Raw genomic sequence first — 18,049 nt, 5'->3', positions numbered from 1 at the left:
AAAAAGTAGAGAGAAAGCAGACAATATTAGTCAAATAAAAGTGCTGACGCTTTCAAAGTGCAATATTAGATATATCTTTCCCCCAGATTGTGTGAGAAGGTTTCAACAGTTTACTCAGACCCTCACCCATCACAGAGACAGAACAGGTTCACTTTGAATACAAGTTTACGTCATTATTTTTGTACCTGCCTCGTCTCTCTCTTTCACAAACTTTACCCTTCTTTTTCTCTCAGTCTTTCTCTCTCTCTCTCTCTTTATCTCTCTAATTTAATTCCATTTTCTCTCCTCTCTGCCATCCTAATGGCACCAGCCTGGGGGGGCCTCACTGTGACTTTGGTTGCTGCCAGCGTTGCAGGATGTCAACACGTCTTAGTGAAGCACACGCAGACACAAGTACACAGACACACCAAACAACAGAGACAAACACCATCGTAACCACATACAGAAAAGACAGAAAAGGGCATGACAAACAGACAGACAGACAGACAGACAGACAGACAGACAGACAGACAGACAGACAGACAGACACACACACACACACACACACACACACACACACACACACACACACACACACACACACACACACGCGAGCGTGCGCGCATAAGGACAGACAGGTTATTATTAAGCAAGTCTGCTTCCCCAGCACACAGCTTTTATATTTATCTATTTGACCATGATTCATTCCTCATCATCGACTATACCTGCTGCTCCGTTCTAAAGTAGCTTCTAATGTGCTACGATGTGTTTTTGTTGTACCCATTTTTAAAGCAAGCAACCTTTTGCATTCAAAAAACTCAATTCAATTCAATTCAATTCAATTCATGTGAAGACCAAAGAGACATACTTTTATTTGAGCCTGTTACCAGCATGTACGGTTCAGTTAAACTTAAGTAAAAAAAGACGAGAGATGTTTCTACTATAATACTATTCTATAATACGATACGATAGGTCCTGATGCAGATAAATGGTGAGCTTGTGAGGCTTTGATAGGAAATAAATACTATTCTGTAGCTCAAGCAGAACATGCTCGCACAGACACACACACACACACACACACACACACACACACACACACACACACACACACACACACACACACACACACACACACATAACCTGCAGTAAAAGTCACAGTATATACACAGACATATACACTCAGCCATATTCCCACAAGAGTAAGTGCAAACACACAAACTCATGACGTACAGAGACGCGCACACACACACACACACACACACACACACACACACACACACACACACACACACACACACACACACACACACACACACACACACACACACACACACACACACACACACGCATCCATTCCCTTACTACTGGTCTATTGGTTATGGCTCCCATATCAATACATGTTACTGTAATACAGCTAATCCGAGGGAGAGAGAGAGAGAGTTAGTTGGGGGGGAGAGTATAAGAGAGAGAAAGGGGGCGTGACACAAATCAGTGAAGAAAGAGAGAATAAGTAAGATCGTTGTAACAGAAAGAGAAACAGTGAGAGGGGAGGGGAGTGCACTCATCCACTCACTCACACATGGGTGAAGAGGCATGTCACAGCAGCCCAGCCAATGGCGTGTTCCGTGGCCTAAATGTGCATGCGTGAGTTTGAGCATGTGTAGATAGATGTGTGGGAAATAAACAGTGGCTGGAGGAAAGCATATAGCACAGAATAGCATGGCCGCCATCATCTTATTGCCGCGACAAAACAGTGTGACAGTTATTTACGGTATAAATATGCTTTATGGAAATGACATGAACACGCCACTGGACAAAATAAGCACACATACTCACACATACATATCCACATGTAGCGCTCAGGTGGAGTGGGAGTAAAGTATCTGTCAACCATTATTTTGCACTCAAAAATAGCAAATATACAAAAAAAAAGGCAGATATACAAGCTCATAGCGTGGCACCGAGTGCCGCGCTATGAGCTTGTAGATCTGCCTTTTTTTTTTTATCGAGAAAATGTATGAAAATTAACATATTTATATTCTTTTAAAGCGAACATTTGTAACTCAAATCTTTGCTTCTGGGGGGTCCCTGGAACGAAATATTTTGAGATGGGGGTCGGCGGCCAAATACAAATCATTTTGGGGGTCCTTGACATGAAAAGGTTTGAGAACCACTGATATACTGTAGAAACATACGTTTTTCAGAAAACTGTTGATGTGTTGATCTTCTAAACTGGATTTAGAAGACATAAGTAAGAATCGGCCTCAGGCCTTAATGGGTTAAGGGTTCGAATCCACCGCAGTGCACAAGCGAACGAGCAGCATCTATATGAACACAATTGACTGTGTTTTGGAGGAGGTGCTATAGTGTCACTGTGCCATAGTCCTCCTATAGGCTGGGGGGCGGCACCTGTCAGCGAGCGGTGTTGATGAACAGGAGGAGTAGGACGTAGGCCCTGCGTCCTCCCAGTGGGGGGCGCCTCACTGGCAGGTAAGCCAGCATGGTGCAATACAGAAATGGCTGGGGAGGGTAGATCGGCATAAGGACTCACTTGGGGGCAGTGAGCCATCTATACCTCCTGGAGGTATAGATTTGTGTGTGTGTGTGTGTGTGTGTGTGTGTGTGTGTGTGTGTGTGTGTGCGTGTGTGTGTGTGTGTGTGTGTGTGTGTGTGTGTGTGTGTGTGTGTGAGAGAGAGAGAGAGCGCGAGAGAGCCAATGAAAAGTATTAAAAAGCGCTTCTGACAAAACCTCCTAACTCCACTGGATCCTCAAACTGTCGACCAAACCAGCAAACTCAACCCCCCCCCTCTCCCCTGCTCAGCCCTGTGCTGCTGCAGACTCAGAGCGGAAGAAAACACACTTTAACGAGGCAGGGTTTTTCCCCCCGTAGTCTGTTAAAAGTAACTATGCAGTGTACCCGTTTATCAAACTGACGCTAATGTTATGAAAACAATTAATTCTATTTCTAAAATCTATGTAGTGTTTTGAGAGCAATGAGTTCATATAGCATTTCTCTCGTTAGTTCTACTGTGACTGCAACTCTGGGAACCCTCTTGCAGAAGTTATTGTAATATCTTAAAGAGGTGGTGCCATGGTTTTGCACTTTTTCATGTGTCTATGAGGTTGATAGAACTTCATTAAGCCCCCTGGTGGTGTTTTTTATGGTGTTTTATGTCTTCTCTGACTATTTTGAGTTTCTTCCTGGAGGCTGAAACCTTGAGGGTCAAACGTGCCAATAGAAAAACAGTACTTTAATGACAGTAAAATTATACCCTCCCCCTCATTATCATAACACAACAGGTGTGGGCATGAGGAGGAGGAGGGACTAGGACAGGTGGGTGGTGCTAAGGTGGTGGAGGAGGTGCTAAGGTGAGAACCAGGTATACTTAATGAACTGGAGGCGTGTCCACATAAAAACATAATTTTAACACTTTCTGTACACTTTTTTGAAAAGAATCTTCCTCCTAGTATAACCATAATACCTGATGATTATGTTTTATCACTGGGGATCACTGAAAATCACGGCACCCCGTCTTTAAGTCCTGCTTATTATTGTAGGCCTATATAAGTAGTAGTATAAGTAGCGTTATGAAGCATCAGGGCATTAATTCACGCATTGATTCACACGTGATGCATTGTGAGCTATGCTTGGGGATCCATTGTCAGCTGTTCTTATCAATGACGGACAAAACCTCCTAACTCCACTCCTCTTCTCTTCTCTTCTCTTCTCTTCTCTTCTCTTCTCTTCTCTTCTCTTCTCTTCTCTTCTCTTCTCTTCTCTTCTCTTCTCTTCTCTTCTCTTCTCTTCTCTTCTCTTCTCTTCACTTCTCCTAATCTCACTGGCTCTCCCCTAAGGGCCTCCCCCTAACTACAGCTACAGATCACACACACTTGATTGGAGTGAGTCATTCTCTCTCACACACACGCATGCATGCAAGCCGCACACTATCACACACACACACACACACACACACACACACACACACACACACACACACACACACACACACACACACACACACACACACACACACACACACACACACACACACACAGTCACACACGTATGCATGCACGCACAGGCTCAAACACACAAACACACACACATGCACGCACGCACACACACACACACACACACACACACACACACACACACACACACACACACACACACACACACACACACACACACACACACACACACACACACACACACACACACACACACACACACACACACACACACACGCCAATCACACTCCCTGGCCTGCACAAATACATGCACATTCAGTCGCTCACCCACACTAACACACAGAGAAGAGCACATATGCACACATGCACACTACACACACACGAATTGGATGCACACATGCATGGCACATTTCTCTCTCGTATACAAACACACACACGCCACACAAATGCAGACAAAATACAAACCAAAAGCACACACACACACACACACACTCACGCAGCCAGGGACTCACGCAGGCACTCACACACACATGCGCGCACGCACGCACGCACGCACGCACGCACGCACGCACACACACACACACACACACACACACACACACACACACACACACACACACACACACACACACACACACACACACACACACAGCATCCTTAATGGGAGCATGGACGCCTGGCTGTTCTGAGCACCATCATTAACCATCTGGGCTGGAGAGTCCAAGCATACGGTGGCGCCGGTGCCAGCTCACCCAGGTGCAGAGAGAGAGCCAGTGTGGGGGGGACGAGCCAGCCAAAACAGGTACAAAAGGACACGGTCCTCTTCACAGCTGCAGCTCCGCCCAGTGCTATCTATAAGCCTGGACCGCAGGACTCACACATACATACAGGGACCAAGCTGCTATATGTACCGGAACATTCTCCTCTGTTATGTGTGTCATTTAAAACCCATTCAGACCTGAGGCCCCCTACAAATGCGGTGCCAAGGACCCCCAGAATGATATGTATTTGTCCGCGGACCCCCATCTGAAAATGTTTTGTGCCAGGGAGTGAACCCCAGAAGAGAAGATTTGAGTTAAAAAATAAAAAAATGATTCAAACACTTTCAAGATGTTTTCAAAAATGTTCAAAAATAGCAGATGTACAAGTGTATATCTGCTATTTTTGAGAACCACTATTCTAAACCCACTGTTCTCAATGTTAAGTTGAGAACAGTGAGTTATCTGAAAAACCTATGTTGCTATATATATATATACTAGAGTTTCGGGGGGCTACGCCCCCCTCAACCCCAGCCGCGCACGGGGCCCAGTGGGCCGCGTGTATATTGGGGTACTGAAATTGCTGGAGTAAAACTGTGGAAAAGTAAAAAAAAAAAAAAAAAAAATGTGAAAAAAATATATTTTTGATGTTTGAGGGGGACCCCCGCGGACCCCCTGCTGGTCTACGGACCCCCTGTGGAGTGTTGGGACGCGCGGGGACCCCCCTGGAACATGGCGGTTAAATTGCTGGATTAAAACTGTGGAAAAGTTAAAAAAAAAAAAAAAGAAAAATTGAAAAAAATATATTTTTGATGTTTGAGGGGGACCCCCGCGGACCCCCTGCTGGTCTACGGACCCCCTGTGGAGTGTTGGGACGCGCGGGGACCCCCCTGGAACATGGCGGAGCCCTTTGGTGTTTTTTTTTTTTTCATGAAGGTGGTTGCTTGTTTCTGGCGCTTGTTTTTAGAGGACCTGGCAACCTGAACTTGGCAACCCGAGTTGTTTGTTTTTGTGTTTGGGATGAACATGGCACGTGAAGGACGGACATAGTGTGATCGAGACATGAGTGAAGTGAAAGTAACGGCCTGGGTGGAACAAAGGAGGTACGTAAGAAGGGGGGGGGGGGGTTGAAGCAAAGGAGCTGCGTGTGTGTTGGTGTGGAGGAGATGGGCAGAGTGCAATGGCAGCGCAAGCCAGCGCATGCTGGCGGTGGCGTTACACCAGAAATGGTGCCTGGAGAAAATGGTGACCAAAAAAATTTTTTGGAAAAAAAGGAAAAAGCCCCCGCACCGGCTGCCTGCTGTTGTGGTGATGAGGTCGTGCGCACGGTAAACGGTACGAAGCTGCCTCCCCTTCCGTTTTGTCCGACATTTGGTGAGTAGAATTAATTATGTTGCGCGGTGGAAAAGGTGTAGTGATCAGTGAGATGTCCCCTACGCGAGGCGTAAATTCAGTGCGGGCGCCGTGGCGAGTCAGTTGGCGACATGTGGTCTGGCGGTGCGTTGTTTATTCGATAACAGAGCTGTGGGGTGTCGCACCCAGGGTGCGGAAGTTGCTCGCCATTTATATAGTTAGATATATATATATATATATATATATAGAGAGAGAGAGAGAGAGAGAGAGAGAGAGAGAGAGAAAATCTAAAATGACACAGATGCTTTCCCCGTTTTAATGGGTTAAGGTTATGAACAAGGGTGATAAAAAAATCCAATAATCAGACCTAGCCGCAAGCAACTTAGATGCTATAAATGCTATCTGCATGTAAGTTGCAACACCCTCCATTGACAGCCCATTCATGAAAACAGAAAAGTCCCACTGTATCTGATTGTAATTAAAGGACGATAAACTCAACCAATATTGCACCTGTACGGACAGCTTGGGTTATCCTCTTTGTCTCTGTCAAGTCTTTGGTTAATACAAATCCACCATTGAAGCAGTCGTTTTTCGATAACTCAACGCCCCGCTGCCTTCTGCATATGTCTGTGCAATTATGAAACAGGTGGTGTACGCACGCAGGACGTTGAGTGATTTACAACAAGCGCTTACAAACTCCAACACTTAGAAGAATAACCACTGAACATGAAATTTATAGACAGAAAGTAGCTCATAACATGACAATGTTATGAGGATTCTTATTAACCAAAAACTTGACAAAAGAGACTAAGAGGATAATCCAAGCTGTCCTGTACAAGTGCAATATAGGTTTTATGGAGTTATCCTTTAATACAATCAGATTTTTCTGTTTCATGAATGGGCTGTCAATAGGCTCTATGCACAGCAGCCATATTATCACTTCCTTTACAGGTGTTACCAATGATACTAATGAAGGCTCTGTTCCATTTAGTGTAGCACAGTGGTTTCCACGACCCCCATAACTATGAGTGTACAAATGGAACCAAATGGACCCTTACGTGTCCATTTGGTTCCATTTGTACACTCTCAGAGTTACACACCCCCGTAAGGGGGCATTTGGAAGTCCCTCAAGAAACCATGAGGGTCCCTGGACCCCAACTTTAGACCCACTGGTGTAGCAAAGTGTTTCCAGTGAGCCAACATGCACAACATCGGCACCCTGACTCTGTTTGACCAGAATGGAACAGAGCCTTCATTAGTATCATTGGCAACACCTGTGAATTTCTTCACAATAGGGCTGCTGTGCATAGAGCCAACAGAGGGTATTGCGACTTAGATAGCAGATAGCATTTATAGCATCTACTGTAAGTTGCTTGCAGCTAAATCCGACCAATTTTCACTAATGGCTCTTTTCGCCTACGCAAACTAAAGCGCACCATGCCATGACGTCGTGAAGGAACGTATTTCACAGGTTCTGGATTTAATTGCTTCCATGTGATACGGCTCGGTTTCAGATAAGGTTCTTAGATAGAACCTAATTTGGGCCCTGCTCAGGAGGTGGTAGGCTACCAACCCTGAGTTCATGGAAACCCATGGGACTAATACGTAAGCTTTGCTGTTGCTCTGGATTGGTCAAGCTGAGGTGACTGGAAGCAAACCAACACTGCCATTTGGAACACAAGCCGATTAGTGATCTTTGTGGGGTTCTCTGTCCCGATTGGATGAAATGTGTAACCCACCTGAATGTTCTGTTTATTAAAGAGCTGGACAGACGGGGATAACCCTGTTAATGAACAAACACTATAGCAATGATTACTACAGAGCTTTACGTTTTTAACAAAATAAATACGGCACCTTTAAAGGTATAGGGTAAGTGATATGTTTTGGTTCAAACTATTCTCTCAAGACAGATTCAACTCAGCAACTCAAACGAGCTTTCCCCCCCTTTTTTTTGCCGGTCGGTCCCCAGATTGGGTTCAAACAAAAAGAATGTGTTAAAAGGCTAAAGCTTTATATTCTGATAGTAATCATTGCTATAGACTAGAGTGTTTGTTCAGTCACAGGGGTCTCCCTGTCTCTCCAGCTCTTTAATAAACCGAACATACATTTTCAGGTGACAACATTTAAGCCAGGAGAGATCAGGAGAGAGTACAGCTTAATTTTTATAGTGTTATAGTTCCAATTTTTTTCTGGTCATTTATTTGTGTCATCACTTCCAAGTTCCCTTTAATCTGTATTCTGTACGACTGAGTTCTCTATCCTGATTGGATAAAATTGGCGTCCCGACCTGAAAATGCATTTTCTGTTTAATAAAGAGTTGGAGATACGTGGAGACTCCTGTTACTGAACAAACACTCTATAGCAATGAGTACTATCAGAATATAGAGCTATTTAACCCTTATTTTAACCAAAGAAAATCACTTACCCTGCCTTTAATACAGCATAATGCATGGCAACTAAGGGTGTTGACACATTATGAATAAGTGTAAATGCTGTGAACACAGCCTAAATGCAAGTCTGCACATTTTAAGGGGGGAGTTGAGTTCTTGTTGAGTTGTGAAGGGCAGTTTGAGGAGATTTTACAGCAGAGCCGGTGGGAGAGAGAAGACGAGGTAAAACTATTCGTTTTAAAGCTTGTGTATTGTGTGTGTGTGAGTGTGTGCGTGTGTACGTGTGTGTGTGTGTGTGTGTGTGTGTGTGTGTGTGTGTGTGTGTGTGTGTGTGTGTGTGTGTGTGTGTGTGTGTGTGTGTGTGCGCGTGCGTGCGTATGTGCGTGCAAGTGCGTGTGAGAGAGAGAGAGAGGGAGGGAGAGAGAGAGAGAGAGAGAGAGAGGGAAAGCATGCATGTGTGTGTGTGTGTGTGTGTGTGTGTGTGTGTGTGTGTGTGTGTGTGTGTGTGTGTGTGTGTGTGTGTGTGTGTGTGTGTGTGTGTGTGTGCGCGTGTGCGTGTGCGTGTGTGTGTGTGTGTGTGTGCGCGAGATGCATTGCATGTACTACTCTGCGTGCACTGCATGCTAACTGATTAAGATTAAGACAGCAGCAAAGAGGTCCACAATCAGGAGCTACTGACTGTGTGCCCACAATCAAATTATCTAAATGCGTTGATGTGACAATAACAAGTGATAAAACCTTGGATGAGGACATTCTCAGAGGAGCTGTCTCTGCTGTGCGTTTATTGGCCGGGATGCAATGCTTCTGCTGCAGGAGTGGACATCAGCCACGGGCCCTTGCTGCTTGTTGCTTTGTGATGAAAACACAGGACATCTAAGTCAGTTGGTTTCAGAGCCGAGTCCGGGGACCCCCAGGCCTCCTTGAGGGCGTTCCAAGAGGTCCCCAGCAAAATGAGAAAGTTGAATTTCACTATTTACATTTCACTGGCTATAAAGAGGGAATGTACTGTATGAGAAATCATTCAGATGATAGGTTTCACTCTCCACTCTGTTGGCTCCCCACCCACAGTATACTTTTTTCATGCCAAGGACCCCTAAATTGATATACATTTGGCCGCGGACCCCCATTTGAAAATGTTTTGTGCCAGGGACCCCCAGAAGCAAAGATATCAGTTCATTTTCGCTTTAGAAAATATAAATATTCAAAGATATGCACACTTTTTCAAGGTTTTTCAAAAATAGTGCCGCGCTATGAGCTTGTATATCTGCTATTTTTGAATAGCCAAAGCTAAGTGGTTAAAAATTATTGTGACGCTATGTTAAGTCATTTTTCTGGGGACCCCCTGGTACTCCCTCAAGGACCACTGGTGGTCCCCGGACCACTGGTTGAAAACCACTGGTATGGACAGTTGCAGAATTATGTACAAAATCTAATCTTATTGGGAGAAGATTTATCCCTGGAACAAACATTTTCAAATGGGTCTAATAATGGCCTAATATGAATCAATGTGGGGGTCCTTGACATGAAAATGTTTGAGAAACACTGATTTAAGGCATCAAGCCTGACAGGAGAGCCACTCAGGCCTATAAAAGCTTGTCATTCAACACAGGGCTGTAGCTAATCCCCATGTCAAATAATAAATAATGATAAACGAGCACAATCCCAACAAAAAAAAGTGTATGATGCAACAGCATTGCAGGTCCTTTATGTTATGTGGATTTAAAAAAATCTGTTTAAGGTTTATCACTCCCTCCATTCTCCATGCAACAGCATTGCAGGTCCTTTGTGTTATGTGGATTTAAAATAACTGTTTAAGGCAGGGGTCTTCAACAGGGGGTCCGGGACCCCTAGGGGGTCCTCAGAGTTACTACAGGGGGGCCGCCAAATATTTGTGTGATAGGGACCTTTTTTTTTTTTTACATTAACCACTTGAACCCTAGCATCCCTTTTCTGAGGGGAACATTAGACAAAAATAGCATAGACGTTGTGAGCTTGTAGATCGGCTATTTTCAGCTAAATTAACATGAATCCAACATACGCTGATGACAGCGCTGATAGTGATGAAAGTTTGATCTGCAACACAATTGTAAACAATGTAGTGGGGGTCCCTGCTTCATCTCTCTCTCAGCTAGGGGGTCCTTGGCCTGAAAAACGTTCAAGACCCCTGGTTTAAGGTTTATTGTCTCCCTGTCCGTCCGTCCGTGAGTCCTTCTGTCTGTGGACAGCTAATCTCCGGCACCATTGGCTTGACAATCGCAGCGAAACTGTGCACACACACTCCCTGGATGCCAGAGCAGAACCTCTGCCCCAAATTCTTCACATGGGCCTGTTATATATATTATAGCGCCGCCCACCAGAAGGCCGATTTTTGCTAAACACATTTTTTGACAGTACTCCTACAGATTTTGTCCAAAATGATGCAAATCGGTACACAGTATCTCTGTAGTCATTAAACAAAACAGGTCTTTCAGATTTTTCATATTCCATCCTGATTGGATAAGATTGTCATCTAAAGTTTGCCGGAGTGGCCCATTTTCAACAAAATGCTGCAAATCATGAATGCAGTCTCCGATTGTGGTGAAACTTTGCACGCGCACTACGTTGAGGAACAAATGCCACCCTTTTAACATTGCCCTAGTATAGCGCCACCAGGAGGCCGATTTTTTACCCAAAAAAAATGTATATTACTCATAAAACATGTGTCCAAACATCACGCAAATCGGTACACATTAACTCTACCGTCAAGTGATCAAGACAGATCCGTCTGATTTTCATAATCCATCCTGATTTCGAATTCCGAACATTGCTGGCCCACAATAATAACCTACCTACCTGACCTGGCGGAGACCTGCGCTCCGAGGAGCACTTTTTTCCCCTAGTTATCACTCTCTCTCCATTCAGCCCTCCTCACCTTGAAACTTGAAGCCCTCTATCTGCACCCAGAGGCAGAGGTCCTCCGTGTCACAGTCGCACCGCCACGGGTTGCCGCTCAGCCCCATGGAGCGCAGCGCCGGCAGGGCGATCAGCGTGCTGATGTTGAGCGCCGTCAGGTTGTTCCGGCTCACGTCCAGCACCTGCAGCGCCAGGTTCTCGGCGAAGGCGTCCGCGTGCATCTCCCCCAGGCCCGGGTTGTCCGTGAGCCGGAGCATCACCAGCGAGGACAGCGGTCCGAACGTCCGATCCTCGACCTGGAGGAGCAGGTTGAACGACAGGTCCAGGTAGGCTAGTTTCCGCAGGTTGCCGAAGGTGGACTCGGAGATCTCGGTCAGGGAGTTGTTGCTGCAGTCCAGGTACACCAGGTCGGACAGGTAGTTGAGCTGCAGCGCCGGGAGGTCCGCGATGCGGTTGTTGGAGAGGATCAGTTGCCGGGTGGCCAGGGGGAGATCCAGGGGGAACTGAGTCAGATCCTGGCCCGCGCACTGGACCACCAGCTGGTCGTCGCACACGCATCTGCCGGGGCAGCCGGCCGTGAGGGCCGGGGACGGGGCCACGTCCCCCATCACGAAGATGAAGAGGAAGAGGAGCCGGAGGGACTGGGCGCTGGGGGGCTCGGGCAGGAGACGACGCATGACGAGGAGGCCGCCCAGAGCGTCATGGACTCGGGCTGCGCTGCTGCTGGACCAGGAGGCGCTCCCCGGGCATCCTGCATGGGTCTGATGCGGGGATCGGAGAGAGGAGAGGCGGCTGCTGTTGGTCTGGCGGTCCGGCTGCTGCTGCTGCTGCTGCCTGGATGTCTGGATGCTGTTAATATTATCCAGCCTCTCGTTCTCTCAGAGAAAAAGGATCTCTCGGTCCGGTCGCGATCACTCACTCACTCACTCACTCACTCACTCACTCACTCACACGCACTTTCTTGCGCCCCGTCGTCTCGCATGATCGCCTCAAAACATCCAGCGTTGATCGATCCGAAGGTGACCGAGACGTTCAGTGATCGTCCGGTAGTTCCATTCAGGCTTTAAAACCTGGACTCTTTGCCCGGTTGTCTGTCGCGCCGCTGGATCCACATCTACCGCATGTCTTCTCGGCGTCTCATCTGTGGCAATTAGTTGTCGCCGCGGAGACGCATTGTTCGTTTAGTTTCCACAACGATGCCATGGTGTACAGTGCGGGCTATGTTGCGCGCAAATTCGTCCAGATTGGGTTGTTTTTAAATCGTGACGCACCGAAAGTAACGTGTGTCCTTGTTGTGTGTGTCTGGTCAGTGACAATCAGTCCAGTCAGTCCACTAAATGACACACTATGGTTCTTCTGAAGAGCGACGTTATTGAAGTGCGTGGTGCGTCTTTTCCCTCTGTTGGCTGAACACTGTCTGGGTGATGGGACTGCTCTCTCTCTCTCTCTCTCTCTCTCTCTCTCTCTCTCTCTCTCTCTCTCTCTCGCTCTCTCTCTCTCTCTCTCTCTCTCTCTCCCTCCCTCCCTCCCTCTCTCTCTCCCTCTCTCTCTCTCTCTCTCTCTCTCTCTCTCTCTCTCTCTCTCTCTCTCTCTCTCTCTCTCTCTCCCTCGGTCACTCAATCTCGTTGCAGGGTTCTCTCACAGAGAGAGAGGAAAGCTTGGCAAGGTGCGCTCGGTGCGCGTGCGTGTGCGCGTGAGCGTGTCTGGTTCGCCGCCAGAAAACTTGACTCTTGATTCCCCGTCGTGACGTCATCAAGTGTTGCCTCCTATAGATGTAATCTCATGATCTGCAGACTTTATCTGACTTTATGATCGAGATATGATATGATCAATGTGTTTACATAAGTAGAAGTAGCAATACTGCAATGTAGAAATACTCTGTTACAAGTAAAAGTCCTTAATTCAAAATGTACTTGAGTTAAAGTACAAAAGTATTGGTATCAAAATGTAATTAAAGTACCAAAAGTAGAAAGTACTCATTATGCAGAAGGTCCCATTTCACAAGTTTTCAAATGTTTTTTTTATTTTTTATAAAAAATAAAATCGATGCTACTATTGTTAGCTTGTAGATTGTATATTTTCAAATGGCCGAAATGTATATAGGGCTGAAGTGGTTAATGTATGTTTTGACATAGAGAGAAGTATAATATTTGCCTCCGAGATGTAGTGGAGTAGAAGTAAAAGTACTGAAAATGGGAAATCATCAACTCAGAGTAAATGTAGCTACTTAGTTACTTTACGCGTGCGCGTGCGCGGTACTTGTGTAAAAATAAGTCAATAGCTAATAATCCCTGCCTGGATGTGGATGGCTTCGGACTGGAGCCATGCAGGGATTTAAGCCGTCCTTATCTACGGCCCTCATGCGGCCCTGCTTATTGGGAGGCTAATTTCTCTTGTTGGCACAAGCTTCATCGTCTTGTCCCTCAGTTGCTTTTCAACAACATAGGCATATTACAATTGAGCTGGATTAAAACTTTTTTTTTTTAAATAATTCCAGCCTGCTGAGATGATTTGTGTTGGTGAATAGTCGGTTAATTGCCGTTCAAGTATAGGCCTACATCCCATTGTGTTTATCAAGCCACTAGCCAAAACACTGAGCTGGTGGCAGTGGGGTCCATATGTTGCACCATGCACCATGGGGTTTTACTGTCACCTGTCCACTGTTGTTGTTTTTACATTAATTTAAAGGACCACTTCACCCATTTATCTTCATATAATTGGTCCTCACTAATGCTCATTTCTGTCAAGTCTCACAGGAGGGCTGTAGACAGGTCAGGAACCTGCCAGTGACATCATCGGTAGTTAGGTTTGGTCATTTCAAACAAGATTTACAACCTTTTTATAATGCAAGAACAATGGCTTTGTTCTATTAGAGCATGCACATTTTCCAGAACAGAAAGGCTGTATATTAGTCTGGGACACTCATTGATGAGGTCATCGTGCGCCTTTAACAGAGGCACATTACTATGAGGTGCATGGTTACCACTGTACCACACCACCATCACTGAGTGATTATACTGTGAAATTGTATTGTATTGAGTATTAATAATGCATCTTGATTCTTTTATGGACCTCTTTAATACCCTTTTTTTAAACAAAAAACAAAATATTCACTCAATTTCAAGGCCCCAAATGCTTGTCCAAGGTCATTTTCAGGTTACAAATAGTCTAACCTGGCTCCCACACATTTATGGCAAAAGTACAATACATTTTTCTTATTCTTTTTTTGCAGGAGGACTTGAGAGACTGATAACTGCAGGTTGGTGCCTTGCATGGTTGCCTCCACTATGTGAACGAATCCAGTGCACATTGTGTTAAGCACTTTGGATAAAGGCACTATAAAATACAGACCATATACAGAGTTACATTCTCAAATGATGTTTTGTTTTTTGGTGGGTTTTCGGTTGCTTTAATGTAAATTCTGTTCTGTTTTGTTCGTATTGCTCTCTGGAATGACCAGCTACATGTTATAATTGTATAACAGGCCTATCTGTAAAAGTGCACCTCCAGTGGGCTGATCCACCCACTACCACACTTAAATAGCTTGTGCAATAGATTTAATTGTAGTGTTCATAATTTATCACAGACTATATCTAACATATTCTCACTCACTCGCTTTGCAATGCGTTGTGAGCTTGTAGATTGCCTTTTTTCAAATTGTCAAAGTATATATATATAGGGCTGGAGTGGTTAATGCATGTTTTGTAATAATAATCAAAATCTACAAAGTAACTAGTAACTAAAGTTTTCAAATAATTGCACTCGAGTAAAAGTACAATATTTGCCTTTGAGGTGTAGTGGAGTAGAAGTAAAAGTACAGAAAATTGGAAATACTCCAGTAAAGTAAAAAATACCTCTAAATTGTACCTCATGGGGTTTAAGTCCGCTTCCAGTGGTGAAAAGTAACTAAAAACATTTACTCACTTGAGTAAATGTTCTTAGTATACTTTCCACCACTGATAGCGGACTTAAGCCCCACAAGGCACCGAATTAGCCGAATTAGCTAGTGGCCGTGCACAGCAGGGCAAAGCCCACTTCTGCCATCTCAGTGCTGTTCAAGTTGCATTAGCAAAAGGAGGCAAAGAATCGTAAAAATCATCACGTCCTCGTCAACATGTGATGGAACGGGGAGTCCCTTTGCGTCAAACGGGTGCCGCATGATCAAATGTGTCCCAACTCGTCACCCGCAACGTGTGAGAATGCAGGCCAAATATTTTAGCATTTTAGCGCGCGCGCACACACGCATGCCATGCACACACACACGCATGCACACACACATCTTTTTTATTGACCCCCTTGGAGAAATTCATACCCTGCGTTTGAGCCATGCTAACTATTGGGGGCAATGAGTACACTTGGGGGGGGGGGGGCTCAGTAGCAGATGGGGGTTCATTGTCTTTCTCAAGGACACTTCGACACAGGCCAGAGCTGGGGGTCGAACGGCGGACCTTAACCGTTTCCAGATGGCTGCTCTACCTCCCGAGCCACCGCGTCCTAGTTCTTGTGTTTTATATAGCAAAGATGCTTATTAATCTCCATCAAAATAGCTCAAATGTATTATATTTGAACACTTTAGTCTATTTTTGTGCATAGCCAAATTTGGCCCTAGGCCCCACTTTGGCACCGTTGGATTAAATATGATGTTTGACTGAACACTTTTCATAAGAGCAGCGAGCACACTGTGGTTCAATGAATGCTGGGTCGTACTGGAACGCAGCTTACTTTGGAACTTAATCTTTTTACTCTCTTTTTTTATTTATAAATTTTTTTTTTTTAAAGTTATAAGCTCTATTAATACTTCATCGCGGGCCAGACATAGTAGATCTATATCTGCCTATAATCGCATACTCCAAACAGGCACCCATGGGTTAAAAGTGGTTCAAAACAAACTGGTACACACACATCAGCCAATTAGAAAGTCCTCAATTTCGAGATTTCAATCTCGTCAAGCGAGACTTCCGGCGGGGCCCATTCAAGACAATCACGTTGCATAGTGTTCTATTTAATTAAAAAAGCCATCAAAATATGCGATCTAGCGCAAGGCCTATTGGCGCACGTTTTTAGCTGTGGCGGACCCGGGATGGAGTTATGAAATCTTTCGACTGTACCATTCATCCTAGGATATCATAACATCATAGAAAAGGTAAGAAAACCGTGGTCCAAAATTGCCCTTTAATACCTGGTTATACATGCATTTATATTTGTTTATGCAAAAATGGATCTTATACTGCTTTTTATTGTATTTATACCCTCTGCTACCAGCCATGTCACACATTGACATCAATATGACCGCAATGGAAATAAGCTAAATGAATACGTATGTTCAAATTAGTTCCCATCCTGTTCTGTCCTGTCTGTCACACTCACCAAAACATGACATTTCTGACAAGCTCCTCCACATTCAATCGTCTCCACAATCAATCCTGCACAGTTTAGTCGGCCTGTTATACAATTCCAGGTGCTTTGTTCTGAAACAGAGAACTTTCTTTAGTTGGAAGCATCATTACGGATACAGAAGGACAACTGTCTGCCTGTCAGCCTATCTTCATTTCTCTTTTTGGCTGGCTGTCACTGTCATGGCATGGGTTTGCTGGCCTAATGGCTCTAGTGGATTGTATTGCCAGATAACTGCCTTTGGTAAGCCTTGACGATGGGAATCATTAGTGTAACTTTCCTCCTTGGCCACTGTAAAGGGTGTCAGCTTGCAGAGGCATTTGTGGATGCTGTACTGTACTGTACTGTACTGTACTGTACTGTACTGTACTGTACTGTACTGTACTGTACTGTACTGTACTCCTGTGTGTGTGTGTGTGTGTGTGTGTGTGTGTGTGTGTGTGTGTGTGTGTGTGTGTGTGTGTGTGTGTGTGTGTGTGTGTGTGTGTGTGTGTGTGTGTGTGTTCAGGACACATACTAGTCAAAGGTCCCGTGTTGTCAAGTGATTCCTGTACAGTAAAATGTGTGGCTATATGTCATGTATGTAGTCATGCATGTAGCCTGCTTGTATGTATGACAATAGTGTCTGTGTGCACACGCATGCTTGTGTGTGTGTGTGTGTGTGTGTGTGTGTGTGTGTGTGTGTGTGTGTGTGTGTGTGTGTGTGTGTGTGTGTGTGTGTGTGTGTGTGTGGGTGTGTGCGTGGGCCAGGCCTCTCCATGCAGTCTTTACTATTTAATAAGAGTGTGTGCAGTGTCGGCTGTCACCAGCCAGACGGCCGGTCTGGCTGCGGGCCAACAAGGACCGCCTCAGACTCCATCAGAGGCGAGGCCCCACATCAATCAACTTCTCCTTTTCAAAACTCCCCACCTCTCTAATCCTCCACCGTCACCCTTTGCCTCTGGTTTCTTTCTCTGAAACATCAAGTCCTTTTTTTTTTTAAATGCCTCCACCGGCGACAGCGTGGCTATAGGTATTATGTTTTCAGGTTGTAACTCATGAACACAGTATCTCAGGGAGGCTCGGAGAAACGCCTGGATGGAATTTCATTACATCTGGCACAAACAACCACTTCGACTCAAGGATGAACTGATTCGAATTTGGTGGTGAAAGGCCAAAGTCACTGCGACCTCATAATAAAACATAATAAAACATGTTTTTTATGCTTCTGCCAGCAACGGCCGTCGCCGACGGCATTATGATTTGGAGTTATCCCTCTGTCCATATACGTCTGTCCATCCCAATATCTCAGGAATGCTTTGAGGGAATGT

The 18,049-nt window shown here is 45.2% G+C and overlaps 1 protein-coding gene across 1 annotated transcript in view; it reads right to left on the bottom strand.

The window, feature by feature from the left end:
* The window catches only part of lrrc52 (leucine rich repeat containing 52), a gene marked incomplete at both ends in the record, with an annotated part of 46,368 nt that extends 34,346 nt beyond the window's left edge, over positions 1–12,022 (bottom strand). Inside the window, one exon of the mRNA XM_084067248.1 lies at positions 11,365–12,022. Within this exon, the coding sequence (XP_083923374.1) occupies positions 11,365–12,022 (658 nt within the window). The remainder of the gene's footprint in view (positions 1–11,364) is intronic.
* Positions 12,023–18,049: the final 6,027 nt, after the last annotated feature.

The sequence above is a fragment of the Gymnoscopelus microlampas genome, assembly GCF_963454915.1.
Source record: "Gymnoscopelus microlampas genome assembly, chromosome: 9".
Lineage (NCBI taxonomy): Eukaryota > Metazoa > Chordata > Actinopteri > Myctophiformes > Myctophidae > Gymnoscopelus > Gymnoscopelus microlampas.
Note: the sequence above shows the minus strand (reverse complement) of the source record. Positions and strands in the feature narration are given on the sequence as shown.